At 51.3% G+C, this 27,081-nt stretch overlaps 14 protein-coding genes across 14 annotated transcripts; 9 read left to right on the top strand and 5 right to left on the bottom strand.

Moving 5' to 3' along the window:
* Positions 1–172: 172 nt before the first annotated feature.
* On the bottom strand, positions 173–3,202 carry M437DRAFT_48723 (uncharacterized protein; the record flags this gene model as incomplete). The annotated part of the gene is made up of 2 exons (XM_041021714.1): positions 173–2,590; positions 2,639–3,202. 2 exons carry the CDS (start codon positions 3,200–3,202, stop codon positions 173–175), a joined length of 2,982 nt encoding a protein of 993 aa, XP_040879712.1.
* A 1,174-nt stretch (positions 3,203–4,376) lies between these two features.
* Positions 4,377–6,838, top strand: M437DRAFT_75232 (WD40 repeat-like protein; the record flags this gene model as incomplete). Its single annotated transcript, XM_041026378.1, has 3 exons — positions 4,377–4,611; positions 4,668–6,416; positions 6,447–6,838. 3 exons carry the CDS (start codon positions 4,377–4,379, stop codon positions 6,836–6,838), a joined length of 2,376 nt encoding a protein of 791 aa, XP_040879711.1.
* Positions 6,839–8,193: 1,355 nt separating this feature from the next.
* On the top strand, positions 8,194–8,781 carry M437DRAFT_75231 (carbonic anhydrase; the record flags this gene model as incomplete). The annotated part of the gene is made up of 1 exon (XM_041026377.1): positions 8,194–8,781. One exon carries the CDS (start codon positions 8,194–8,196, stop codon positions 8,779–8,781), a length of 588 nt encoding a protein of 195 aa, XP_040879710.1.
* A 370-nt stretch (positions 8,782–9,151) lies between these two features.
* M437DRAFT_84392 (Aldo/keto reductase) lies at positions 9,152–10,475 on the top strand (the record flags this gene model as incomplete). The annotated part of the gene is made up of 5 exons (XM_041028098.1): positions 9,152–9,207; positions 9,269–9,370; positions 9,431–9,739; positions 9,806–9,941; positions 10,008–10,475. The coding sequence occupies 5 exons, from the start codon at positions 9,152–9,154 to the stop codon at positions 10,473–10,475; spliced, it is 1,071 nt and encodes a 356-aa protein (XP_040879709.1).
* Positions 10,476–10,600: 125 nt separating this feature from the next.
* M437DRAFT_49032 (aldolase) lies at positions 10,601–11,553 on the bottom strand (the record flags this gene model as incomplete). The annotated part of the gene is made up of 2 exons (XM_041021765.1): positions 10,601–10,880; positions 10,940–11,553. 2 exons carry the CDS (start codon positions 11,551–11,553, stop codon positions 10,601–10,603), a joined length of 894 nt encoding a protein of 297 aa, XP_040879708.1.
* Positions 11,554–12,427: 874 nt separating this feature from the next.
* M437DRAFT_75228 (Aldo/keto reductase) lies at positions 12,428–13,451 on the bottom strand (the record flags this gene model as incomplete). Its single annotated transcript, XM_041026376.1, has 2 exons — positions 12,428–13,370; positions 13,420–13,451. The coding sequence occupies 2 exons, from the start codon at positions 13,449–13,451 to the stop codon at positions 12,428–12,430; spliced, it is 975 nt and encodes a 324-aa protein (XP_040879707.1).
* Positions 13,452–13,928: 477 nt separating this feature from the next.
* Positions 13,929–14,616, top strand: M437DRAFT_48673 (AP-2 complex subunit sigma; the record flags this gene model as incomplete). The annotated part of the gene is made up of 4 exons (XM_041021705.1): positions 13,929–13,964; positions 14,021–14,138; positions 14,199–14,473; positions 14,584–14,616. Coding segments are annotated over 4 exons (462 nt in total), but the record flags the coding sequence as incomplete, so codon positions are not given.
* Positions 14,617–15,709: 1,093 nt separating this feature from the next.
* On the top strand, positions 15,710–16,798 carry M437DRAFT_48366 (repressor of RNA polymerase III transcription MAF1; the record flags this gene model as incomplete). The annotated part of the gene is made up of 1 exon (XM_041021646.1): positions 15,710–16,798. A coding segment is annotated over one exon (1,089 nt), but the record flags the coding sequence as incomplete, so codon positions are not given.
* A 626-nt stretch (positions 16,799–17,424) lies between these two features.
* M437DRAFT_48612 (3-ketosteroid reductase-like protein) lies at positions 17,425–18,767 on the top strand (the record flags this gene model as incomplete). Its single annotated transcript, XM_041021699.1, has 2 exons — positions 17,425–17,486; positions 17,546–18,767. 2 exons carry the CDS (start codon positions 17,425–17,427, stop codon positions 18,765–18,767), a joined length of 1,284 nt encoding a protein of 427 aa, XP_040879704.1.
* A 959-nt stretch (positions 18,768–19,726) lies between these two features.
* Positions 19,727–20,559, bottom strand: M437DRAFT_48444 (uncharacterized protein; the record flags this gene model as incomplete). Its single annotated transcript, XM_041021666.1, has 3 exons — positions 19,727–20,116; positions 20,176–20,321; positions 20,379–20,559. 3 exons carry the CDS (start codon positions 20,557–20,559, stop codon positions 19,727–19,729), a joined length of 717 nt encoding a protein of 238 aa, XP_040879703.1.
* Positions 20,560–20,746: 187 nt separating this feature from the next.
* On the top strand, positions 20,747–21,280 carry M437DRAFT_48290 (ubiquitin-conjugating enzyme; the record flags this gene model as incomplete). The annotated part of the gene is made up of 2 exons (XM_041021631.1): positions 20,747–20,903; positions 20,961–21,280. The coding sequence occupies 2 exons, from the start codon at positions 20,747–20,749 to the stop codon at positions 21,278–21,280; spliced, it is 477 nt and encodes a 158-aa protein (XP_040879702.1).
* A 220-nt stretch (positions 21,281–21,500) lies between these two features.
* Positions 21,501–22,407, bottom strand: M437DRAFT_84385 (uncharacterized protein; the record flags this gene model as incomplete). Its single annotated transcript, XM_041028097.1, has 2 exons — positions 21,501–22,028; positions 22,084–22,407. The coding sequence occupies 2 exons, from the start codon at positions 22,405–22,407 to the stop codon at positions 21,501–21,503; spliced, it is 852 nt and encodes a 283-aa protein (XP_040879701.1).
* A 244-nt stretch (positions 22,408–22,651) lies between these two features.
* M437DRAFT_84384 (uncharacterized protein) lies at positions 22,652–23,392 on the top strand (the record flags this gene model as incomplete). Its single annotated transcript, XM_041028096.1, has 4 exons — positions 22,652–22,683; positions 22,783–22,808; positions 22,964–23,141; positions 23,335–23,392. The coding sequence occupies 4 exons, from the start codon at positions 22,652–22,654 to the stop codon at positions 23,390–23,392; spliced, it is 294 nt and encodes a 97-aa protein (XP_040879700.1).
* A 2,865-nt stretch (positions 23,393–26,257) lies between these two features.
* Positions 26,258–26,932, top strand: M437DRAFT_48525 (uncharacterized protein; the record flags this gene model as incomplete). The annotated part of the gene is made up of 1 exon (XM_041021681.1): positions 26,258–26,932. The coding sequence occupies one exon, from the start codon at positions 26,258–26,260 to the stop codon at positions 26,930–26,932; it is 675 nt and encodes a 224-aa protein (XP_040879699.1).
* Positions 26,933–27,081: the final 149 nt, after the last annotated feature.

Here is a 27,081-nt window from a genome sequence, read left to right as displayed (position 1 = left end):
GGTTGAGGAACGGAGAAAGAAAAACAGCAAAGGTATAGAAAGTAGATGCGAGAAATAATAAGCCTGAGCAGTGCACCAAACTCCTTGGTACACCCAAAGGTAAAGAACGCCGATGTGCCCTTGTAACACCAGAAATGCGGCGTTGCTATTTGATGAGTTGATAAATGTTTGATTATTGGCAGAAGAGCTCGATCTCTCCCATACCGCCAACGTTCTCGCCTCGCTGTTCGCGCCAAGTTTCGAAAGCTGACTGCACGTCCTCATCGCTCTGAATGCTGACGTAGTCATCCTCGTCAAGGTACTTCAGCTTGACTTGATTTGGCGTGCGATCGCTCAGGCTGATGTTGGTACTGCGGGACAACTTGGCGTCGATGCGATCTCTAAGAGAATGGTATGAGATGTTCAAAGGTACGACAAGGGTCAAGACAGTACTCGAGGCATGCACTTTGATTTTGAGCTGTGACAGACCAAAGTCGGAGCTGGAGGACAGGGGAGGAGATATAGGAGAATCATAGCCACTGGCGGGTCCGGGGGCAGGTGTGTTGGTACGAGATGATCCAACATAAGCCAAGCCTGGATTTACTCTCAAAGCTGGCGGACCATCATGACCATACGGTACGTCGACATTTGACCGGGTTGATGACCGTTCGCGCTGATGTGGCGATTGCACAGGAGCATGAGCCAGACTAGGAGAATTGCTTTGACTCCTGGGCACTGAGCCGCTCACAGAATACTGAGCAGGGAAGGGCGGAACAGGCACATCAGGCACTGGCGGCCTCGATCCATTTGCAGCTCTGCGCTGGACGTGGTTGATATCCGGACTGCTTGCAGATCTGTTTCTTGAAGGTGGGATCTGTTGAGTACTGTGCATGCCGACCAACCCAGGTCTAGGTCCAGAGGTACGCTGAGTGGCAGCGTAACTTGCTGAAGCGACGCTATTCTCGCGTGAAGCAGTACGGCTCATGGCTGGAGCGGTATAGCGCGTTTGATTGTCGTGGAATTGGTTTGGGAAGTAAGACATGCCTGATGAACCACTGGTCCTCTGAGAGGGAAGCGGCGTCTCAACAGGTGAGAAGTACGAGTCCTTCTCCATCGATGGTGATTGTGCATAGGGCAGTTGCTGAGTTCTGAGACTCAGCGAGGGGTAGCCACCAGCTGCGCCACCAGGAAGTCGTGGTGGAGGCATACGTCCCCCTAGGTTTAAGGGAGGACCGCTCTCGCCAGTCGTAGATCTCGAGCGGAGACTTGTTGTTGAGGCATTCCTGCTGCTCAGAGTAGAAGATTCAAACGAAGAGTGTGGAGCGTATGGAGGGAATGGAGATTGTGGCACAACAGTGCCCTCTTCATCCTCCTCATCGGCCTCCTGGTAAGGGTTCACAAGACCTTCTTGGTTTTGTTGGATGTAAGTGAAGTCAGTGGCCGAAGTACCAACAGAAGGCCTGTGAGAAGCAGTGGTGCTGTCGCTACGTCTTGCGAGATCGTTGCAGACGGCCTTTTGCTCCAGCAACTTTGAGTACCATTTGCTCATGGTATCTTCAGTAGGGAATCGGACGACAAAATTTTCGATACCCGGATCGCCCTTCCAGAAGATCTGGCAGGTGTATGAGCCAGGCTTTGATGCCTTGACCACATCTGTGACATTCTGCATGAAGATGCGGCCTTTGAGCTGCATCTTCGGTCTGCCCTTCTTGTCGACCAACGAACGGGTTGACATTTTGTTCTTCGGTTTGTTACGATCAATGTCCTTGCAGCAAAGCAAAATCGACTCAAAGAAGTAGACGTGGTACTCGCGTTCCTGGTCCTTTCCTGGTGCACTGTCGCTCTTGATCACCGTGTAACTGCCGAAGAGAAGAAGACTACCGAAGCCTGTGACGCGGTGACCCTTCCAGTCTTCGACACGGCTCTTGAGATCTTCCAGTGCTTCCAGCTTGTCTTCGTTCTCGATGGCGGTGTTTGTGCGTGTCAGAACAGTTGTCGCGCACTCCTTGCCCTTGAACAGATCGGCCTTGATATCCTCGTTATAGTCTCCCTTGTGATACAAAGAGTCCAGCAACAACGGGTACTTGGACAATCTTTGGAAAGGTTTCATCAGGAACCCGTATAGAGTTGGAGGAGACTCGACAAGTTGACGCATGTCGATGGTACCACCGGCTTCCTTGAGCTTAGCAAACTCTTTCATGACAACCTCTTCACAAAGTTTCTGGTTGGCAATATAAGGCTCATACACCATGAACCCTTCGTTTGCTTGGACAAAGATCTTTCCCCAATTTTGTTCGTCTTCTGGTATAGCGTTCGTTTGTTCCACTTTGATCAGGAATCGGCGTTGGAAATTGAGTAGTGCGTCAAGGTTGTGGAAGATCTGATGGCTCACATCACCAGAAACGACTCCTTTGCTTTCGCAGAGCTGCTTGAAAGCTTGCAGAAGTTCAAGATGTTGGACGTAAGTTCTTTCGGTAGTAACCAATTCTTCAACAATATGTTGTCGCTGGCTGCGTTTGCCGGAATGGGCAGCGATCTGATCCGGGCGAAGATCCTCGATGATATTTTGTTGCACCATAATGTCAAGCAGTCTTGAAACCATCCTCACGACCTGAACAAGTTAGAGAAAGCGATGTGAGTGCAAAGAGAGACAAATTACCTTGACAAAGCCACCAATATCGTCCTGGTAGAGATCGTAGAGAATGAAACAGTCCTCCACAGAAAAGTTGAGTCCGTTGATGCAGCCACGCAAGAAACTGGAAGTGAGGGCCTTGCCTTGTTTGGCAGCGCTGATCTTGGACACATCGATCTCAACAGGCTGGTCGGGCCGCAGGATATTGTATAGAGAGACCAGCGGGTGGCCAAGCTGAAAGGTCTTCCAAAGAAGCTGGACGACGTCGAGATCTTCGTGTTGTTGTTCTGTCTCCAGGAAGTACTCGTCGAAGCCAGGAACAGCTAATAGGCGTTGACGCAAAGTGATACACATCTGGAATAATGAGGCATCCTTGTCGGCGACCTTATTCATGACATTCCCGGTTGGCTCGACATTTCCTTGGACTGTGGAAGGAGCAGGCGAGAGCGAAGGCGTAGGTGGGACGGGGAACAGCGTGGATGTAGATGTGCCTTGAGTTGTGTCCGAGTTCCTTGACAGAACCGAGTGGATGGAATGCGAGGAGTTGGTGTGGTTCTGGGACTGGACCAGCGGGGATGTTGCGGAGGGCATTTTGGTGTAGACCGGCGCGGTATGTGTTCGGGCCATGGAAGCATGAGAGGCAACCTGCATGATTGGAGTCGGATGCCGAAGGCGCGCGCAGCCGTGGTATATAACGGCAGGCACACGTGGGCGTATGTGTCGAGGATAGATTCAGGATAGAGGGCGATGCCAGCAGAGAGGTCGTTTTCGGTGACGAGCGCGTGCCGTGCGCGGTCGGAAGGTGCGAAGGCGCGATGCAGATGCAGAGATCTACCGAAGCATGTGTGAAGGAACTCGTCTCTTCCTCAGGTGACGGTCCTTCCCTCGCTGGACGAAAGTTGGGCAAGGAGACTGAGTGGTTGCGGCGGTGGGGCCCGTGTGGAAGCCACTTTCTGGCCGTGGCTTTGTATATGTCTTCTTGATAAGTGAGGGAGCGTCTACGATTCTAGCGGCGGCGGGGCCACGACTCTTTCCCGGTGGTTTGGGCTGCAAAACTCTTCACAACTACAGCGGCGACGACGACGACTTGGAACTGGAAAGTGAACAATGAAAGACGGACGGACACAGGCTCACACAAGGAACAGAGACCACGGCGGGCGGCCCTTCTCAAAGGACCCTGCTCTTTCTGAAGCCCCCGGCTCTTTCCTTTGTGAAACACGCTTGGGCTCCTTCCACATTTTACCCTCCGACCAGGCACATGCCCGCTCCCGCCTCTGATACAAGACACGCCGTCTGCACTGCGACGCTTCCGGTTCTGCCTCGACAGTATTTGACTTGTCCAGCATCCTTCTGCGTGACTCTGTGATTCCGTGACTGTTTTTGCTCTTGACCGCCTTGAAAGCATACCTACCTAGCAGCCGCATGGTCAAAGAGTCCTGGAGGCTGTTGTGACGATCACGCGAGGGCCACCTTGTTCTCCTCGCTTTTCTTGCCAAAGCAGTGAAGATTGACGATCGTCCGTCCCGCCCGCCCAGGAAACTGACTCTTGTCAGCAGCCAAAGTCCTTGTTGAAGCAAACTTTGTTGAGTGGCCGCCCACGGGGTCTGAGTCCGCAAGCAAGTCTTGATGCCAACTCTCTGACACACTCAGTGAAGCGCCGCTCGAGAGCCCGATCGCGACTTCCGTCCCGACATTTAGCCCGTTCTTGTTTACCAAATCTGTCTTGCCTAATCCACCAAAACACTCGTGCGAGCAGACGCCTGACATGGCTCAGGAAGAGATGAAGGTCGACGAGGGCTATTCAGGAGGCTCCGAGGAGACGAGGAGTCTGTCCGACAGCGATTCTACCATGCACATTGATCCCGTCGACGGTCATGTTTCAAAGTCATCCACACCCTCGCCCGAGTCGATGCTTTCGGGCGTACTGAGCCTGCCTCCGGCCCAGAGATCTGCCTTCATAACCTCTCTGCTGCGATTATTACCAGACTCGGAGCGATATGGTATTTTGCATAACTTTCTACTTCTGTCTCCAAATCGTGTGTCTGACATTGACCAGACACCGCATATGCAGCTCTTCGCTCGCTGCGCACTTCGTCCATCGCATCCATAGTAGAGCGCCTCAACCCACTCCTTCATCTTGACCCAGTAGTCTTCCTGCCACCCGAAATTACCTCCCAGATCTTCCTTCACCTCTCACCCTCTGACCTCCTGCGATGCTCAACCGCTTCCCGACTGTGGCGCGAACGTGTTTTGGACAGCACTCTATGGAGGACCTTTTTTGTCCGTGAAGGATGGATGCCAGACCTTGCAGAAGTGAGAAGTGGTGAAGCTGCAGAAGCCAGACGCCGCTTGAGTCTCTCGCGCAACACTACCCAGAAGCCTCCTAGAAGGAAGCCCGACGGCGAACTCGAGCGAAGTGGTAGTATCAAAAGAGCAAAGGAATCGGTTGATGGATGGAATGAACAACACAGCACCTTGGAGGCTGACGACGACGCTGTCCTGCAGGAATCAGAAGATGGCGCTGCTTCTCTGTCTGCCATGAGCCTTGCTTCAGAAGCTGACTACCTTGACATCGCTCCTGGGGCCGACCCTTCTTCGGGTTCGCTTCCCCAACTATCTTCGTCGCTCTACGGTACATACAATGCTTCGCCGCGAGTCAACTGGCTATACTTGTACAAACAGCGACGTCGTTTGGAGGATAATTGGAACAAAGGACGCTACACGACGTTTCAGCTGCCACATCCAGATCATCCTGAAGAAGCTCATGATGAGTGTGTCTACACGATACAGCACTCGCGCGACTGGCTAGTCAGTGGTAGTCGTGACAAAACCATTGCAATCTGGGATCTGGAGACTCAAAGGCGCGTCAGGACACTTTCTGGAGCTCATATTGCTTCTGTACTATGCTTGCAATTCGACGAGCGCCCAGAGCAAGATATAGTGGTCTCAGGCGGAAGCGACTCTTTCGTAGTCATCTGGCAGTTCTCGACTGGTCGCATGATTCGCAAAATGGACGATGCACATACGGAATCCGTACTAAATCTGCGTTTCGATGACGACCTGCTAATAACGTGCTCAAAAGACAAGACTATCAAAATCTGGAACCGTAGAGAAGTCTTTGCGGACAGCGATATCATTCCGGCAGTCGCGAAACGGCAGCTTGAGATTGGCCATCCTATGAACCCCATCAAGGAGTATTCGCTTTTACTTACTCTTCTAGGCCATGGCGCAGCAGTGAACGCAATCCAAATGCACCAAGGTCAGATCGTTTCTGCATCAGGGGATCGAACCATCAAAGCATGGGACATCAATACTGGCACATGCACGAGGACTTTTACAGGCCATACGAAGGGCATTGCCTGTGTGCAATATGATGGCCGCCGCATCGTAAGCGGCAGCAGCGATAACACTGTCCGCATCTTTGATGCAGCTACGTCTGCAGAAGTCGCCTGTCTTCCTGGCCACAGCAATTTGGTTCGTACTGTACAAGCCCGCTTCGGTGACATGAGTGTGTCGTCTGAGCAGCTCGAGGCCGACGCACGTGCTGTCGATGAAAGATTTCATGATGCTCGCATGAATGGCTTGAATCCTGACCAGAACAGAGTTCGCGGTCAGCGCAATGCTGGTTCGAGCAATCCTAACGAAGTATGTGCGGTTGGTGCGAAGATTCCTCCAGGAGGTGGTGGCAATGCCTGGAGCCGCATTGTGTCAGGCTCATATGACGAGACTGTCATTATTTGGAAGAAGGATTCTGATGGTAAGTGGGTCCCAAGCAGGAGGCTACGGCAAGACGAGATTCTTCAAAGTAGACGAAGACCTCGCACTCAACCCGCAGCAGCCCCTCAGCAGGTAACGCCACAACCACCCCAAAACAGTCCAGACGCACAGGATACAGCTGCGCAATCAGCAATGTTTGCTGCCTCAGCCTCAGTCACGGCCCCTGCAGTTTGGCCAGCATCCGCCTCTGCTCCCCAGATGCAGCAACAGGTGCAACAACAAACACAGAACCACGCCGGTCCGGCTGGTCCACCCGCTAATCATCATCACCATCACGGTCACCACAACCGTCATCGTGTTAGAGAAGACAGCAATCGTGTCTTCAAGCTCCAGTTTGACAGCCGGCGCATAGTGTGTTGTTCGCAGAACAGAGTCATTGTAGGATGGGACTTTGCTGCTGGTGATGCCGACCTTGAACAGGCCAGCCGCTTCTTTGGCGAGACCGACTAGGTCATGGCAGTATTTTGGCCTACAATAGTTGGCCGTGTTGTTCTATCTCAACTCATGCATACCTTGATGGCCTTGATTGGTTTCTACATCTTTCCTGGTGAATGGTGTACTTTAGGATTGCGAGCATATACATCTTGACATGACTGTATCAACAAAGTCCACCTCGTCTTGCGTTCGATAGAGTGATAAGGATTAGCTGCTGTTCCACACGTTGTGACCCTAGCCCGCTCGATGCTCGTGAGAAAGTCGGGGTTCATGAGATGCAAACATCAGGTGATTGTTTTTCGTGCAGGGATCTGTTTGATTGTTTACGTAGGCGCGAAACACAAAGTCAAAAGGAGCAAGTATAAAAGAGCTGCGGCAGTCACAAAGCGAATGCACTCCAGCTTCACCCACCTTTTGGGTCTGACCCCACCATCCCCCCGTACGTGTCGTGGTCGTGACGGTTAGGCGGGCTGCAATGCAGCAATGCACAGCGTGCGTTGTTACCAGAGCTTCGGTTAAGCAGTCAGTGCCATGCATTGAAATGCAGATGGGCTTTGGCCGTCTATAAAATCAGTCTGGGAGTGCTGTGGTCAGCGTCAGGTCGGACGAGCGGCTCGAGAGGCACGGAGGCGCTGTGTTGAGCTGCAAGGCGGTCTGCAACTCGATATGGTTGCTGCGGGTCTTATCAGAGAAGAGTCTGGCATCGAGCAAGGCTTATATCCGAGACATTTACTCTTTGGCTTGACGAATCGTCATTTGGCAAAGTTTGGCCAGCAAAGCGCCGGCAACGGTATTCGTCGGTGCGTTCGGGGAAGACGATGCAGCTTCCCAACAGCTCGCAAGCCGAGAGGAGAGCCAGAGCCAGAGCTTCCAGTATTTGATAAATCCCCCAGCACACCTTGCAGTCGACAAACGGCCATCACTTGTCGTCAGTCACTAATCGATAGCCAAACGACACGCGGTTCTGTTTCCCCTTTCTCCCGACCAAAAACCACCAACTTTCGACACCATGTCAGAGCAGCAGACCGGTCCCAAGGGTACGTGAGTCAAAAGAGCCATCTTTGCTTTCCCTCCAACCTCCCAACTTCTTGCCTTCTTTCCATCACACCCAACAACATGCGGCCTCTTGTTCAACTCGCTGTGCGTGCTTCGCGCTCAGCCAGGCCATTGCGTGCCTTCAAGCCTACTCCCAATCGCTTCTTCCACTCATCACCACGCTCGCTCTGTCAAAACTCAGAGAATGACGACGAATACCGTATCATTGCCCACATGACTCTAGCATACCAGCGAGCACCCAATGCTGACCATCTCTCTCAACAGGCGGCTTCGCCCACACCCTCGCCGAGCGCGTTGAGCAATGGAGCTCCGGCATGGAGCAGTCCGACCCTGACTTCTTCCCCAAGTCGGCAAAGGGCCAGTCTCCCAAGATTCTCTGGATCGGTTGTGCCGACTCCCGTATCCCAGAGTCGACCATTCTGGGCCTGAAGCCTGGTGAGGTCTTTGTCCACCGCAACATTGCCAACATCATCCAACCCACCGACATCAACTCGCTGTCCGTCATTGAGTTCGCCGTTGCACACCTCAAGGTCGAGCACATTCTTGTCTGTGGCCACACCAGCTGTGGTGGTGTCAACGCCGCTCTTGCAAACAACAGACTTGGTCTGCTCGACATTTGGCTGCAGCCCATGCGCCAGCTGAGAATGGACCACACAGAAGAGTTGGAGAACATGCAGTCCCAGGGTGAGAAGACCCACAGACTCAGTCAGTACAACATCTTGCGCGGTCTGGAGGTTCTCAGAATGAACCCCACCGTCATCGACGCCATGGCCGAGCGCAACCTGCAGTTGCACGGTGTTATTTACCACGTCGAGAACGGCAAGCTCGAAGTTGTCGAGTCTTCTGAGGACGAGTCCAGACTGAAGAAGCGTCTGGCTGCTTTCACCACAAAGCAGGCATAAGTGCATTCAAACACAATTGGGTCTGTGAGGAGTAATTCGGAGTAGGCATTGGAAAGCCCAGTACGGAATATCACGATACAGTATGGTACTGGAGGGAGAAACTTTTGGGAAGAAGCTGTACAGGTTGGACGCGAATCACGCGAGGCAACAAATAATCAACGACGAAATATCAATCACCTTGCTAAACGAACCCTTTTTTCCCAAATTCGTGATGAGTCAGTTGTGTCCACTCCATTACGGAGCTATGTGCCGGGTTCACCGGCTGCTCGGACATAGCATCATAGCTCCATGGTCAACATAAAACAAACTCGCTGGCATGTCTCTGCCACTTTGGTTTTTCTCTTTTGCCTTTGGATAACCAATCGACAAGATGAAGGAACTAGCAGCTTACGCCAAACCTCAAGAGTCCAAGATCAAGTACCAGTAGTACGTAGTCCACCTTTTGCTACAAAACGCCAACCAGATATTTACATCGAAACCCATCTAGCTTGGGACAATCAGGACTCAAAGTCTCCCAGATTATTCTCGGAGCAATGTCTTACGGCTCTTCCAAATGGCAGGATTGGGTTTTGGATGAGGAGCAAGCATTGTAAGTCTTTACCACATCACATTTCCTTACCAAAAAGTGGTTCTAACTCCTCCCATATAGGCCTCTGCTCAAGCATGCCTACGACAGCGGCATTACAGCGTGGGATACAGCAGATGTTTACAGCAATGGACGCAGTGAAGAGATTATCGGTGCTGCGATCACCAAGTACAATATCCCTCGCTCCCGCCTTGTGCTATTGTCCAAATGCTACTTTGGCGTTACTGATGACGATAACTCCGTCCATCAGCCCAAGATTCCAGAGATGATGAACAATGATGGCGACTTGGTGAACAGAGTTGGACTTTCCAGAAAGCATATCTTTGATGCTGTGGAAGCTAGTGTCAAGAGACTGGGTACTTATATCGATGTGTAAGTTTTGTGTTTTTCCAGGATGGTTGTAACAGAAGAGAAGCATTGCTGACACTCAGGAAACAGACTACAGATTCACAGATTGGACAGAGGAGCCCCGAAGAAGGAAATTATGCGGGCATTGAACGATGTCGTTGAAAAGGGATGGGTCCGCTATATCGGTGCCTCTTCAATGGCAGCTTGGGAGTTCCAAGAACTGCAGGTAAAGTCCCTCCCTTGCCCAAAACAGAAAGGAGAAGAACAAAGATTGCTAACAGAGCATAAACAGAACATTGCCGAAACCCACAACTGGCACAAATTCATCAGCATGCAAAACTACCACAACCTCCTCTACCGCGAGGAAGAGCGCGAAATGATCCCCTACTGCAAACACACCGGCGTAGGTTTGATTCCTTGGTCCCCCATGGCCCGCGGCGTCCTCGCCCGCCCCTGGTCCTCTCGCTCCACCACCCGCGAAGCCTCCGACAACACTCTCAAGGCGCTCATCCGCGGCAAGGAAAACGAAACCGACGAAAAGATTGTCAACAAGGTTGAGGAGATTGCAAAGAGAAAAGGCATCTCTATGGCTGCGGTGGCGGTTGGGTGGAGTATAGCCAAAGGCGATATTCCGATTTTGGGATTGAGTAGTAAGGAGAGGATTGATGAGGCTGTGGAGAATTCTAAGACGGTGTTGAGCGAGGAGGAGATTGCTGAGTTGGATGGGCTTTATATGCCGAAGGCCGTTAGTGGATACTAAGACCTAGGCAGGAGGTAATGAACGATAGAACACAGAGATAGACATAGAATGTTTTATTTGACTCAAATAGAGCATGTCCAAACTTCCTTCCGATTACTTTTCCCGCACTTGCAGTGTTCAGGTGCCTAGTATGTGCCAGCCTTGCCAGCGCAGCCCATGTTATCAATCCAGTACTCGCATTGCTTCTTGATCAAGTCTGTGCCAGTCTCGAGCTGCTCAGTCAACGGCACCTTGCCAGTCTTCTCGGCTGTGTAGGCAAAGTAGTCAGACAAGACCATCTTGTTGACATTGACACGAGTGACACCCCTCTCGATACACTTGCTCAAGATCTCAGGGATGAACTCGTTTGTACCGTGCAACACAATCTGCACTCTGCCATCGACCTTCTTTTGGATGGACTCGAGACTGAATATTATCGTTAGCAAAACTGTGGATAGTCAAACACAGAAGAAGATGGAACTTACCGCTCATAGTCCAGATGAATATTCTCCACACCATGGTAATCACCATGCACATTTCCAAACGCCGGAGCCAAGAAATCAATCCCCGTAGCGATAAAATCATCAACCTCTTCAGCAGTAGTCATCATACCTTCCAACTCTGCAGTATCCTTGACACCATCTTCACCACCTTCGATTCTGCCAGGCTCGGCTTCGGTGGCAATGCCCTTGGAATGGCACAACTTGACAAGCTCTGTAGTCTTTGCTAGGTTCTCCTCTTTTTCGTAGTGTGACATGTCTACCATGATTGAGTCGAACATGGGTGTGCCGTCGTGCTTCTTGAGCTCTGCGGCCCGTTTGATGACTTCAGGGTCTTGGGCGTGGTCCATGTGAAGAGTTACGGGGACTGAGGCGGCGGCACAGGCTTCGGCGGCGGCAGAAACGAAAGATGGTGAGTAGTGGAGAGCCCAAGGGAAGAGGAGGATTTGGAGAGGTGCCTTCTTGGCCTCGGCTGCGCGAATGGCACCGATGATGGTTTCGAGGTTGTAGGATACTACACCGAGGACACCGTATTTGCCTTGAGCTGCTGCATTGAGCATGCGTACGGCGGGGTTGTTGGTTAGTTTTTGGAGAACCATGGTTGTGATTGTAGCTGGCTAGTTGTTATGGTAAAGATTGGAGCTCGTGTCCTTAAGTAATAGAGAATATCGAGCCTCAGAGGTAAAGGAGTTTCCGAATAATACAGAATTGTTCTGCTGCTAAATGTTCTGAGGATACCAGGTCATTGCCCCGCTATATACCCCACCGGTCTTCTCCCCGACCATCCCGCCTCGCCCACCTTCCGCGTTGCCCATCTCGGAATTTCCGCAGCATTCTGCCGGAAGGTGATTGTGGGTGCATCTTCGACATCCGGTCGTCATCCGAAGCATGTACAGTACTCCGTGATATCGGTGATTTTGCCGGAGAGGCTGTTCGGTATAATAAAGGCCGATGCCGGCAATTGTGTGTGTCATGAGATACTGAAATTTTATATGCTCTATGAAGGTATGTCCTAGTTCCTCAGATTTGATACAGGAGGTCGTCATGCTTGACGAAGAGACAATAGACAAAAAGAGTCCAGGTAAGAAAAGAAACAAAACAGAGTCCAAAAAGAGATACTTTTCCACACATGGCTGCGTTCAATATTTGATAGCAAGGCATTAATCGTTACCAATCCAGCAGTAAGCAGCTCTTTTCCAAAAGTAACTGCGAAGGGCATGTGCGCCAATCATGTTGGCAGGCTGGCATGCGTGAATACTGACCTAGCAGGGACCAGAAGCTAGTACACAGCTCGCCGGACAGCAGCAGCGTGTCTTGACGAGATGCATCGGCTCGATGGGGCATACTGTCGCCCAGGTCTGTCTTGAGCTGCTTCGATGTCCGCTCTTCGTGCTTCATGACAGTCGGGAGCGCTCAGAGAGTCCATGCAACCATAAGAGGTTTGAGTTTTGAGGGTCGTGGTGATGCCTTGTCCTAGTTGGCATGTCCGTTGGTAGAGGCTTTCTCATCAACTTCGACATACTTTGCGCATGCGAAATAGCCCTTATTCTCGACCACGCCTCGGTTCTTCACGACTGCAGTGTATTTGATGACCCATTGAGGGATAACCTGGCCTTCCATCTTTTGACCATTCTCTTGTCTCTTTCTCTTCTCACCAACCTTCTCCGAGGCTTGCGATAGGACACCAGCACCTTCGTTATCGAGTAGACCCCTGATTGTGCCACGAGGCATGATGTTGACCGAGTCATTGTTGACATACAACTCGACGTTTTTGCTCTTAGCGAGACTGGACAGGGGCTGGGGTACACTGCAGCAGTCGCGCAAGCTGATCTGGTTGACCGAGGGCTTGACACTTGCCTTGTCGAGGAAGGGTTGCAAGCGGTTCGCGCCAAATTCGGAGACACCAAGTCTTCGTACCAATCCATCTTTGTGCAGCTTCTCGACCAGTTTCCAGGTCTCCAATTGATCGTCGACTGGCTCGGGAGAAGATTCCTTTGTTCCTCTGCTCTTGATCTTGTCTGGACAGCATTCGCTCTCCTCGTCAAAGTAGACTCCAGGGAAGGAAACAATCAAGAGATCGACGTTGGGCATGTGCAACTCTTTCTGAACCAGATCGACAGCTTGGCGAAGATGCTCCTCTCTTGCAGAAGTGTCCTCATCGGAGAGGAAGAAGACCTTTGCAGTTATATCATATTGTTCGCGCTCTTCATGTAGGGAGCTGTTGGTGAAGTCGAGGCGTGGGATGTACATGGTCTTGGCATCGTTCGAGTATGAGATCCAATCGATAGATTCAGCCTTCTCTTGAGACAGCTCTTTGGCCTCGTTCTTTGAGCCTTCGAAGTTGTCGCGTAGACTCCAAGTGAGTTCGGTATGGGAATTATCGGCGGCACCCACGCCTTGTTGAAGCATGGTATTGCTAAGAGAGATAAGCACAAGCTGCTATAACGCGACATGACGAGCAGTACCCAGTGGATAGAATAATGGTTTCGGCCGTCATGATGGTTGAGGAGGATTTCTAAGCGGAAAAAAGTAGGAAAGGATCACGACGCTTTGAAAATGCAAGAAATGTACGAAAAGCAAAAAACAGTAGGGTGCAATGAGAGTGCGACTGTCGGGCAACTAGAGAGCAAAGAGATATCGCGTGAGTGGGTGTAGACACATGGAGAGGAAAAGTCGAGGATGGTGGGATGCCATGTATGATTCGGGCATGATGTTAGGCAAGTGCTATCGCCGAGGTTGGCCGAAAGCCAGAAAGGCAGGCAGTCGCGAGGGACAAAGTCTGGAGCTCCCGGCTGAGGCTGATTGAGTGCGTCTGCGACCGACTGTCTTGTGTGTGACAGGCTGGCTGTTATTACTCAGGAGCGACATTATTTCGCAGCCAAGCAAGCTACCCTCCACCTCCAACCGCAACAATGGCCATCAAGTATGTAGCTCCTTGTAGCTGACAGTATTTTGCCATGCTAATGCGCTCGCCAGATATCTGATTCTCCTGTCAAGGCAGGGCAAAGTCGTGAGTGCCGCAGCTGGCGTGCTTGCAACAAGCAGGAGCTAACACAGCCAACACAGCGCCTCGCAAAGTGGTTCACCACACTGTCGCCCAAGGACAAGGCAAAGATCATCAAGGATGTATCGCAGCTAGTTCTCGCCCGTCGCACGCGCATGTGCAACTTCCTCGAGTACAAAGGTCGGTCGCATCATGTCCCCCACCCACGCACCAATCCACAAGCTGACGGATTATGTCAAGATTCAAAAGTTGTCTACCGCCGCTACGCTTCCCTCTTCTTCATCGCCGGTTGCGCCTCCGACGACAACGAGCTCATCACACTAGAGATTGTCCACCGCTATGTCGAGCAGATGGACAAGTACTACGGCAATGTCTGCGAGCTTGACATCATCTTCAACTTCCAAAAAGCATACTTCATCCTCGACGAGCTACTGCTAGCCGGAGAGATGCAAGAGAGTAGTAAGAAGAACGTACTCAGGTGTATTGGCCAACAAGACAGTCTGGAGGACATGGAGGTACGCACATCTCTCGCCGCACACTGCTGTCGCTTCACGTTTCGTCTCACACACCCTGCACCACTTTCGTCCACATGGCATCTGCCAACATATACTCACACTCGTTACAGGTTGAAGACGAATCAGTCACGCGCATCATGTAGAGGCAGTCTTTCAACAATACGGCCCTGTCGACAATACTACAGCACTCGCAGCATTTTATGGCGTTACATCGGATTACAGGAGTTACAGGTGGTTTTGTGATTTACGTTTGGACAACGATACCACAACTTGTGCAATACTAGCAATTCAAATGAGTGTCCCTCGCCTTAGGCAGGGCTTCCGGGTCTTAGACCTGCTGCTCAATTATAATGACTATCCAATGATGCCCATTTTGGCTCAGGCTCTTGGTGTGACTCTGTTGCTCTTGCTCTTGTTCATGCGACTGTCTCTCTCTTCTTTCTGTTCTCATGGTCTTGTTGTCATGTCTGATATGACGATGAGTGTCTTGTTGCTGACAAGTCCTCACGGTACATTGACCTTTGTCTCTCTCTAGGTTCTGTCTCGACTCATGGGGTTCCTTCTCGACATCCAAAACAACAACAAAACGAAATTCGACTCTACAGCACGTTCTCAACACGTTGGTCGATGCATCAATTGCGACAGTTGTGTTGCCAGTCAGATGTTTGAGGTCCGGGCTTTGATTGGCTCGAAGCCAACCGCGCATCACGTCACCACGATTCCCCAAACCGCCGAGGAGAGGGCAGCCCGCAACCGGCGTAGAGCGACTCTCGCGATCCAACGTCGGCTCGTAGCACCGCTCAGCTATCGCGACCCATTCTTGCTTCCTTTCATCCACCAGCGACTTGTTATTCGGCCCATTATTATTCTCAACATTGCGACAGTGTGCGACACCGATTGACCGCTTATCAGCAACCACTCGGTCTCTCCTTGCGCACTATCGCCAACCGTCGCATTGCCTCGCGCGTCTGCTTGACTCACCGAACAAACATCCTTCACTCGTCCAGCAAACATCTGGACGACTTTCAACTACTGCGTACTTTCGCATATCCTTATCTCTTCGCTCTTCCATCTGCCCGACAACGGCGCATCGACCTGCAACATGAAGGTAAGCTCATAATAGACGCGACGCGCTCAACACCTTTACTCTGCCTATGCACTCGCAATTTTGGCGATCATCATTTGCTGGAAAGGTGCTCCTTGGGCGATGTTTGAACACTGCTAACGGACTCCTAGTACGTTCCTCTACGCGACTTCCAGATAGTCACAGATGCCTTGAACTTCTCGACCACCGACTTGCATGTCATTGGCGGCTGCGACCTCTACACAACCAAAGCTGCCGGCAGCGACAAGAAACTGTACAAGAACATTGAGAATTCACTCGAGAAGGAGCATGGAAACCTGTTGCGCTTGGCTGCATCACTATCACCTCCATCGCTTCCAGTCGACAGCAGAAAGAAAGAGCGCAAGCCGTCAGTTCACATGCCAGAGATCGATCTTTCTCGCGATAGCCCTTTCGGTTCCTTCAATCAGATCAGCGCAAGACGAACGTTCGCATACCTGATCGCAACTCTCAACGCCTCACACCCCGACTACGACTTTTCGCACATCCTACGACCTACCGACTTCCGTAAGACGACGGGTACATCAATCAGGAGAAGTGTGGATAGTACTCTTATCAACATGCGTCCTCGTCGTATGTCTACTCTTCTGTCACCTCACGCCAAGTCTTCGTTGAGTGCAGGTTCACCACAAGGCATCACATCACCGAACGCCGAGTTTGTGTGGGGCGATTACATGTGGAAGTTGATCGACAAGGAGATGGATCTCAAGGCCTGTGAGAAGTACACATGGGACCCCGAGGACGATCCTTTCGAGGCTGAAAGTGCATTGTGGAGTCAACACTACTTCTTCTTCAACAAGGAGAAGAAGAGAGTTTGTTATCTCAACTTCCGCGCGTTCAGTGTCTTGTCGCACTCACCCGCCAATGGCATGCACACACGTACCGTGCCAATCACCAACCCCGGTGTTGGAGAGGGAGCTGGAAAGAGAGCCCAGTACTGGCTTGGTCACAGCGTCGATGACAATGATGTTGACAACTGGAGAGAAGACGACGATCTTGAATACGAAGACTCAATGAGTATCGACAACGACAGCAACGAAGGCGAATACAGAAACGATCTCGACGATGTGCGCGACAAGCTCGAGGACGGTTACTACGCCTGGGCCGACGGCACTGTTGACACAAACGATGCTTCTGGCTGGGACCCCCGTCGCATGCACCGTGGCTCTAGTGAGGGCCCGGCTGATGCCATGGAGATCTAAACTGCTATGCAAGAATTCACTTTGATGGTTGTCATGGCCATCGATATTCACGAACGCTGGACGTCAATTTCTTGTTCATACTAAGTTTTAATCTGGGAATCGGCGTGGTTCATGAGGGCGACGGCGTTTCGGATGGGGGATCCTTTCTTCTGTTTTTGTGACTATGCCAGGCGCTGGTGCTTGGAGTGGGAGATAATCAAGTGATCCTGCCCTGGATGGTTGTGTTCATAGCGTTCACCTATACTTGTTTCTTCTCCGTTTGAGAATCGAAATTCTTCTTCATTTCCATCTCTCTCCTTGTCGTGATACAAAACAACACCTTGATGTTTAGCACAATGACAGCATAACTTTGCATGTGGAGCGATGCCGAAGCGATGCAATATCGATGCCGTGCCACCCGGGAAGGGTTCGATCGAAACTACAAATTGAAGGAGAGATATTGCAGGAGTATGGCGTCGACTGAATCAAGGTGAGAAGAGTGCATGAACATGGTACGATAAAATTAGATTGGAGACGGAGATATAGTTCAAAAGAGCTCCACCAAAGTCCTGTATCATTTCCTCTCAAAGCTTCATCTCACCTTTCTCCACACAACAGGAAAGTGGTTCCTTGCAACCAAAATAAACATGGATAACCTGGACAACGAGCAACAGTCGGTCTATACTGTACTGGTTACAGGCGCAAACAGGTAAAGTCATGAATCAATCTTGCAAGAAGAAGCGATCCTAACATGTGAAATGTGGACAGTGGGCTAGGCTTCTCGACCTGCTGCCGCCTCATTGATGAATTCCTGCACTCGCGACCTCAGACCCAGACACTCCACCTCATCATAACCACGCGGTCGTCCTCGAAAAACAAAGATACTCAAACACGACTGTCCGCGCATCTCCAAAAGACACTGCAGAAGGCCGACAAGTCGACTCCGGGAATCAGCAAGGTACTCGCGCCGCGAATCAGGATCTCTGGCGAGCAAGTGGACTTGTGTAACTTGCGCAGCGTCAAAGAGCTTGGAGAGAAATTGGTACAAGCAGGCAATCGCATTGATGTGCTGGTGTGCAATGCAGGCATTGGTGGGTGGAAAGGATTGAACTGGCCCAGTGCCGTTTGGTCCATGATGACAGATTGGAAACATTCTTGCACATATCCAACCTACAAACTAGGCTTCGTAGGATCTGTCGCAGTCCAAGGCAATGAAGAGAAGGATCAACAGCTGGGAGAAGTGTTCACGGCAAATGTGTTTGGTCATTACTTGCTTGCTCATGCACTTGCACCTTTGATGAAGGGAACTGAGTCTCAAGAACCTGGTCGCATTATCTGGATCTCGAGTATTGAGGCCTATGCTCATGCCTTCAATCCTGAAGACTTGCAAGCGTTGACCTCAGACGCAGCTTACGAGTCTTCAAAACGTCTTACTGATCTTCTGGTCCTGACTTCCGAGCTACCATCCACTGCATCCTCGACAAGCACATTCCTTCAGGAAAAGGGCGATGACAAGCACAAGAAACCGATCATGTACCTCGCTCACCCAGGTGTTTGCGCAACCAGTATCGCAGACTTGCCGCTGGTGCTGTGGTACGCCATGTTATTTGCTCAATACGTCGCTCGCTGGTTAGGTTCGCCCTGGCACCCTGTATCCTCGTATCTCGGTGCCGTATCCAGCGTTTGGCTCTCTCTAGCTCCCTTTTCATCTCTGGCGCAACAAGAATCTACAGAGGGAAAAGCCAAATGGGCAAGCTCGACAGATGTATTTGGCAACGAACGCGTTGTGCGGACAGAAGTCGGTGGATGGGGATGGGGAGGCAAGGTAGGAGAACAAGCAGATGGAAAGATGAGATTGAGTGCGAATAGATGGAGAGGTCAAAAGGATTTGACCAAAGAGTCGAGAGAGGAGTTTGAGGTACTTGGGCAAAGGGTTTGGAGGGAAATGGAAGAGTTGAGAAAGACTTGGGAGAAGAGGTTGCAAGGTTGATAGTCGCGCCCATTTGGAAGTCCTATCCATCAAAATCCAAGAGCACGAGACATCAATTCGAAAGTTAGTTACAACTCTCAATCACTGGAACCAGCTCCGTACGCCCTCATCGCCAATTTTAATAAGCGATAGGTGATGGAAATATTGGGCCAGGGTCTCTCCTGCCCCACAGCCACTGCCAAGCCTTTTGTCAAAGCTATATATTTGATCCAAATCCTGCTCTAGTTAGCACTGCTCTTCCATTATTTCTGACTTCGAATTTGCCTTTTACCAATTCAAACAGGGATGGAGAGCAAAGACAGTGCCTACTCAAATCTTTGGAACACACTTGAACGTTTGATTCATCAAGCCTTCTTTTTGTTTTTTTTCCTTCCAAAGATGTTTCCTTTTTGGGAGAGATGGGGAAGAGGGCAAAGGGACGGGGGTTCGAATATGAGGGTGGTCAATTATTATTTTTTTTTCCGTCGCAATTGTTTCGCGACGGTTCAAGGTAAATAAGAGAGGTTATGGTGATTTGTATTGTAGGACGAGGGGCTATTGAGAGCCTCTGTACAAGCTGCAATGGGTCTGCTTCCCCTAGGACCAAAGAGTGGCCAGTACTAGATCAAAACTTCACCATCGTCTCTGCAGCTGTTGCGCCCTTGATTCCTTTACTGCTTGATCGCATGATGCCAGATGCCGAAGCGAGGAGTTTGACGATGCCGTATCTTGAGTATGGCATAGGAATGAGATCTATGCCGTCGTTGACAGTGTTCGTTTCATCGTGAGTAGCGGCAGGGTTTCTCTTATGGCGTGTCGCGGGATGTTGTTGACCAGCCGTAGAAAGCTTGTGATAATGCCAGTCGACAAGCCTCATGCAAGCCTGTCTCGAACGACATTTGCCTTCTGTGCTCCATGTTCGGCTTTCGCAGTCTCTGTGTAGTTCAGGCTGATTCCGAGTTGATCTCAAATAGCAGCATCTAGCCGTTCTTCCAGGCTCTCTGCTTGTCGACACTGGCCTCGACGACTCTTTCCATGAAGGCCTGCAAGCTGGGCTTTCCCTCCTCCATAGCATCTTCCGACAGCTGCTCCTTGCAGCATTCCTCCTTTGCTTTGTCATGTGCCTTCTCCCAGGTATCCATGTCAAACTCTCCTTCACTGAGATCCAGAACGAGGTTTCCAGTTGATGAAAAAGCGAATACGTGTGCAGAAGAGGCGGTAAGCAAGACCTTGGGAGCAGGGTTGATGGACAAGTCGCCAGAGGATGAAACAGCCATGAGTGTCGAGGTGAAGGTGCTGCTCATGGGAATACTTGCGCTGAGCAGAGAGAGCATAGAGGCGTTAAGGAGAGCTGGAAGAGGTGAGAGGGCCTAAATTTACGTCAGTCTTGTTGCAGTTTACAGTAATTGCTTGTGTGAGTGGGACGCACGAAAGAAGCAGGAAGAGTGTTCTCTTGCTCGGGAGTGTTGACGATTTGCAGAGTCAACTGAATCAAGGTGCGAGGGTGCATGTGGGTCAAGACAATGTCGCGTAGTGTCGAGTGAATGAGCGATTCGAGATGACGTTCTTTGGGGCCTGCAGATGCGAGATTAGACCTGGACTATCGCAAGAGTTCGAGAGGCTGATACTCACTGCCTACACCGACAGCGGGGCGCACATTGACTTCCAGAGCAGCATGCTGGGGCAGCTCATCACGGCGTGTTACTTCGATGGGACCATTGACGGCCGCCACCACCGTGTATCCTGCCGCCGAGTATTTTGCAGAGCCATCTGCTCTGTGGAGGATAGAGACGTCTGCCGAAGGAACCGTCATTGTACCGGTTCGAATGCTGGAGTTAAACAGAATGCGACTAGACGAAGAAATTCCCATCTCGCAGACAAATGTTATGCCAAGCATAATCGACGTCAAGCTCATCCCCACATCTTCCACCTTCATAATGGACCGAGGGACAATCCACAAGCATCAAGGTGTCTTTATATCCACACAGAAAGACTATCAAATGGCTTCGAAACAAGTCACCAAGAGGCTACTGCATGAGTTGCGATCATATGAGAAAGACCCTAGTGATGCACTGCTTCAACTCGGGCCCATCAACGACGAAGAGCTGACCCACTGGACGGCTGTACTCAAAGGCGTCTCAGGCACTGCATACCAAAGTAATCCACCAACCATCCCTATCACCCATCTTGTCCACCCCCTGACTTAACTCATAGACGGCCTCTGGAAACTCAACATTGTGATCCCTGACACATATCCCAACAAACCTCCTACCATCACATTTGTCACTCCCATCTGTCATCCGAATGTGCATTTCAAGACTGGAGAGATATGTCTGGATCTGCTCAAGTCTAGCTGGAGTCCTGTCTATTCTGTCAAACAGACTCTGGAGGCCGTGCAGCAGCTCCTGACCTCTGCCGAGCCCGACAGTCCCTTGAATATTGACGCAGCACAATTATTACGCCAGGGTGATCAGTTGGGTTATGAAGCCTTGGTGCGTTTCTATACCGAAACGCTTCGCTGGGACGGGGAATGATGTCTTGTTCCGTTTTGACGTGTTTCATTAGCGATGGCGTTTCAGTGTACTGGCATGTTTGAAGCAAAGAGAAGCGCTGGTCGTGCGTACGTAGATATGTATACAAGAAGATAAGAGAAGAGGTAGTAGTTTTGCTCATGCCCATATGCCTGCCATGCCGCATCGAACGCCGTGGTAATAACAAGCCCAAGGTATAATAGATTTTACACTTTCATCTTTTTTACGATCTCAGACCGAGCAAAAAGTTGCCGCCCTGACCACCGTTTTGACCATTGCCGTTGCTGCCACCAGGCAAGTAGGTGACGTTGGGGTTGTTGGCCATCATCTGGGCAATCTCCTTCTGTGTCTCGATTCTTCTGATCTGGACGAGGCCATCACCAGCCTTCGCCACAGCCTTGGAAATGACATCGGCTGACTCGGCTTCACCCTCTGCGCGGATAACGTTGGCCTGGCGCTCTTGCTCGGCCTTCTCGACAATGAAGCGTGCACGCTCGGCTTCCTGCTGTGCGATCTGCTTCTCCTCGACGGCCTTGGTGAACTCCTTGCCGAAAGTCATGTGGGTAATGGAAACATCCTCCAGGGCAATGTTGAACTCGGATGCGCGGCGGAGCAGGTCGGTACGGATGCGGTTGGAAACGGCCTCACGCTGAGTGATGAGTTCGGCAGCATCAAACTGGGCGACGATGGCCTTGAGGACTTCGTTTCCGATCGAGGGAAGGACACGCTCATCGTAATCTTGACCGAGGTTCTGAAAATGTAACATGAGCTTATGCGACTGATATGCAGTAGTAAGGCGAACGAACCTGGTAGATCTTGGGAAGAGCCTTGACTTCGGGACGGTGCAGGACTCTGAGAGTCAAGCTGACCATCTGCAGATCCTTGGAACCAGTGGTGGTTGAGATGTTGCGAGGCTTTGTGCGGACGTCGTAGATGATGCTCTTTTGCAACCAGGGAATCAGGAAGTGGGTTCCCTCGCTCATAACGCCTTCCTTGACACCGGACAGACGGTCGAAGATGACGGCGCGAGTACCGCCCTTGACATCGTACATGGAAGCATTTGCGAGCGACAGACCGAGAGCAGCGGGCACAGCCCACTTGTAGATAGCACCGAGAGCGTTGGCGGCCATGGTTGTCGTGGTGGATTGTGCAGTGGCGCGTAGCTGTAGAGAGCTTCAAGATGGTGACGCTTTGCGCATGTCGGCCCAGTCGCTGCTTCTTCCGACTCTTGGCGGCTGCGAGGCCCGAGCGGCGTTGCTGACCACGGCCATGGCGAACTTCGATCCTGCCTCCATCAAGACGACAGCAATCCGGATCCTGTTCCACACGTCTTTCCCCTCTCTTTCCCTTTTAATCAACACATAGACTATCACAATGGGTGGTGGCGGAGAAAAGAAGCCTGGCCAGTGAGTCGCTGCACACCCACGAGCGTCCTTGAGCGCCCGCAACCTCCGGCGCATCAACGACCCTCAATACCACATTGCGCATCACTGACACGCTCTCAGGTACATGGGATGGTGGGGTAGCCTTGGTATGCCTTTTTCCTGACTTCAGTTTCCAATTCACACGCCGCCCGATCGATGTTCGACCCGCAATCGCCATTGACGCTTTCGCCCTGACCCTCAACCACTGCCATCTTCTAGCCTCGCACACCGAACGAACACTAACCAATCCTCTTTCGATCAGGCTCCCCGCCGCAGCGTGGTATCATTACCTACGCCATGGCCCAGAACCGTCAGCGTGCTCTCGCTGGTACCGCACACGCCGCCATCTTCAACACCTACCGCAGAACCAAGGGCCAAATCCTCTACTGGGCTGTCCCTCTGCTCGTCGGATACGAGCTCATGAACTGGGCCACCGAGAAGTAAGCAGTACCCGGTTCTATTGTCCCACGGCCGAAGACACGACAGCAAGAGACAGATGTGGGAAGCTGAATGCGGTCGAAAAACCTCTTCCCGTAGTTTCGCTTTACCTAATCTGTTCTCCCGGCTGTCAATCTAGCCAGCGCATCTTCTGGACCGCTCAAAACTGGATCTTGAGGCTAACGTATTCTCCAGCAACGAGTACCTCAACTCCAAGCAGGGTCGCCTGGAGCACGCCGACGACGAGGAGTAAACGTACAGATTACATCCGAGGGGGTCCTTTTCTTTTTTTGCGAACATCGAAGCTCGACTAGCATCAATTGTAAACCAGTCACTTCGCTTCTTTGCTCTGAACAAAATGTAAATTTATCGTCCTGCGTTCATGTTATCACTTCCTTGCCACGTTGGTCATCAAGAAGCGTGTCCCCATTGAATGCTCAAGATGCGAAAGTGACTGAAGAACTAAGATCAGCACTTGATTGAAGAGAAGCGTAGAGCTCATGTGTTGGCAGGACCAGTCAACATGTAGTACGAAAGACTCGAATGCCCCAATAGGCTGACTGGATTAGGGCACCCGTCCTAACTAGCTTCACTCTCATCTACTTGCCCCGCCTACTTGTTTATACGATTTCTATCCTAATTCGTGCTCATGCATAGAAGACCTACCACAATGCATAGCTCCTCATGCTACTTTGACCAACCGTTTACCATCATGGTATCACATGTCAGACAATGTCCGTTTCTCACGACCCTGATGCAATTTCACCACCGGGTCCGTCCTGCAATGTGTTCTCGTACTCTCGTGCTCTTGACCCTATGTCCTCGAGCGCCAAGTACGACAGAAGAAGAACGGTTTGATTGTGACCAGTTTTGGACGAAATTAGTGCTTGAGACCTCGTTGTATGATCTGCATCAAGTTGCAAGAATACCAAGGTCGTCAAGTCGTTGCCTAGGTACATAAACCCAATTGACTTTCTATGCAACACCTCCTCAATTCGCCTAAGCATGCCCTTTTGCTGCTCCGAAAGGAACCGCGGAAGGACGAGTACAATACGCAAGCAAGACTCGAGTTCGTATATCTCGTAAGCAAACTATGAAATCGCCGATGGGCTTTGCAGCGTCGGGGGAAAATTGTAGCGAAAAGCACAGCCAGCATGGCACGACAGCAAAGCAAAGAGGGATAACAGGTGCACAGCATAGAACTCGGTAGAAAGCATTGTTGTTGTGATGGGACGACGAGAGATATGGTTTTTGATGTGGAGGTCGCTGCGCATCGACTTACCTTCGATTCCTACGTCTTGTCGTGTCTACTTGCCTCTTTTTCCGCGATGCCGCAGCAAGACAGAGACGTGGAAGAGATAGCAACACGGTAACATCAGCAGGTCGATCTTTGTCGTGCTCCACTACGTTTGGGAGCAAGTCGTCCCACGACGAAGAAACGTGTCTCTCTCAGCCGTGAACGATCGCGCGGGCTTCCAGCATGCAGATTTTGCTATTGTAGCTTGGCCAACCTTCTCCTTCCTTCTGTGTCTAGGGAGGAGTTAAGCGACCTTGAAAAAGGCGGATGAGTGCGGGATGCAAAACACAGCAAGAGATCATCGCGACGGGGCTATCTACTCTGCGATAGTGCGATGGGTTTCCGTAGCAAAGCAGAAGGATCCCTTGACCAGAGAAAGGAAAAGATCAGAGTCGTTCCTTTCCCGTGACTTTCCCGCGGATTGGCCTCCTCGCCTACCTATCCATGACAGCTTGATAAACAGAAATAGCCAAGTGAAGGAAACTGTTGCACATCTCACGTGAGCAAGACAAGAAGTTCCAAGAAGCGGCTGAGAGGCCAAAAAGAAGGGAAAGCGAAGCCAGCCACACGCCACGGGACGCAGGTCCGGCAGCGTGCTGCGTGAGCAAGAGGGGCTCTCTTGACCTCTCCACTTTGATTTGTCTTCGCTCACGGTGATGTGACAAAACGCAATTGGCACAGGACTTGGCTTGACAAACCGCTGCAGGTGTGCTTTCCGCAATCTCAGCCACTCGGAGATTGGAAGATACCGTCAGGAACAAGAGTCATGCGTAGAGTTGGGCGAAGGACGAAGGTATGACGCTGCTATCTCTGCAGGGAAGTGCCGATAACCGTCATGCTTGACGTGCAAGCAGGACCGGCTCTCATGTGAGTTTGGCGACAGCGTGCAGCTAGGCTGATAAAGCGAGCATTGGAAGCGAGGGGATCATGAAGACGACGACATTATTGCAAAGTACAGCATCCTGCCTGGATATGCTCGGAATAAGTTATCACGCCCGGAAATAGTCTTATGAGCAAGATTGCACAGTTATCCTTTTCTTCTACGTCCAATCTGACACGACGTTGCACGTGGAGCCAAACGGCTATGTCGTGTGTGGAATTTTAGCTTCGGCTTGAGCCTCTGGAGTGCTTTGGATGCGAATGGGAAGTCAAGGGTTTGGAAAAGGTTTGATTCACACAAAGCTGCGACAAGATGACAAGGCGCGCAGAGAAACAGAGGGTTTGGGTCGTTTGAAACCTTGACATGGCGTGCTTTGATCAGAGGCCAATGGATAGGACTAGCCGTGCCGGGCACGAGTACCTGTTGCCGGCCTGAGCGTGCGTGCTTGATGCATGACGCAGGTTGGTGCTAGGTGAGGGGAAGTCTTGGTCGGTGGTTCAGGCCCTCATTTTCGATCGCGTATCGACGACAGGTCGATATAATAATGCCATGGCAGGACCCACTGTCGGTGCCCCAAGCCCGTGTTTTGGGAGTCTGTATCATAAAAAAAGGCGTCTCACTTTCGATTAAGCACCAAGCCCCCCTCTCCATCTCCTCCGCAATAAACGAATTTAAAGGAAGAGGCCAACCCTGAAGAAAGTCGGGCCATACTCGCTCTTTCTGCTCTTAACCCGGACGACAAAATCAACGTTGCTCGTGCTTGCCTCGCACCACGCACCACCACGCTTGCCTGAAGAATCTTTAGCGGTTGAATGAATTGATCTGGATTCGACAAGACCGCCTGTCGCCTTCCAAATTTGCCCAGGTTTCAAATGATGCTCCAACATCCCCAGCATCCTTCACCTTTATCTGTCAACCAAGACGCCTGCTGCCTGCCCACCATGCCTTCTCCTCGCGGCTCACCTGCTCTGAGGCCATCGTCGCCCATGTCGCCCCGCTTTGAGACGACGCCACGCTACGAATTGCAGCCTCCATCACCTCGCGGTCTTCACCCTCGCTCTGCTGCTACGAGCTCTCAGATGCGCCATCGCAACGCCGCCACTGCCAACACTCTCAAGTTGCCTGGTCTGCCCCGCTTCCACCCAGCAAACTTCCCTTCATCACAATCATCATCCATTGCAAACACCCCCGGTACCGGTCCGACTTCGCCATCCAATCCTCCAGTCAGCCCAAAGGCTCAGCAAAGGCTCTACTCTGAGGCTCAAAAACAACTCTACCTCTATCAACGAGAGATTTTGGCTGCTCAGGCTGCCGTCACCGCCGCTGCAAATGCAAGTTCTGGAAGACCGCAATCAGCTCGCTTTGAGAAGCCATTGAGCCCCCGCCTTGCCCCACTAGGCAGTCCTGGTCCTGTAACGCCGCTTGAGTTGGAAGGCCAGGACAGTTACTTGCTGGCAGGTGCCCACGTATCGTCTGCCGCTGCTCACGCCGCCGCTGCACAAGAAGCTGCGGCGCAACTCTCGGCACAGCACTCTGATCTTGTCGACAAGCTCATCGAGCAAGAAGTCCGCCGCAGCACGGATCTGGATCGCGCCATGGAGAATATCACCCGATGAGCTTCCTCCATGGCTTGCCAACAAAAACATCAACGATTCCTTTTGTTCAAATCTTGCACAGCGTCCGGCGTCTCAGCATATATCCTGATTTTTCTTTTTTTCTTCACTGTTGCATAAAACATTTTCCGAGATACCATATTTCGATCCGC

Source organism: Aureobasidium melanogenum, assembly GCF_000721775.1.
Source record: "Aureobasidium melanogenum CBS 110374 unplaced genomic scaffold scaffold_10, whole genome shotgun sequence".
NCBI lineage: Eukaryota > Fungi > Ascomycota > Dothideomycetes > Dothideales > Saccotheciaceae > Aureobasidium > Aureobasidium melanogenum.
The sequence above is the reverse complement of the archived record's forward strand: the minus strand, read 5'-3'. Positions and strand labels throughout refer to the sequence as shown.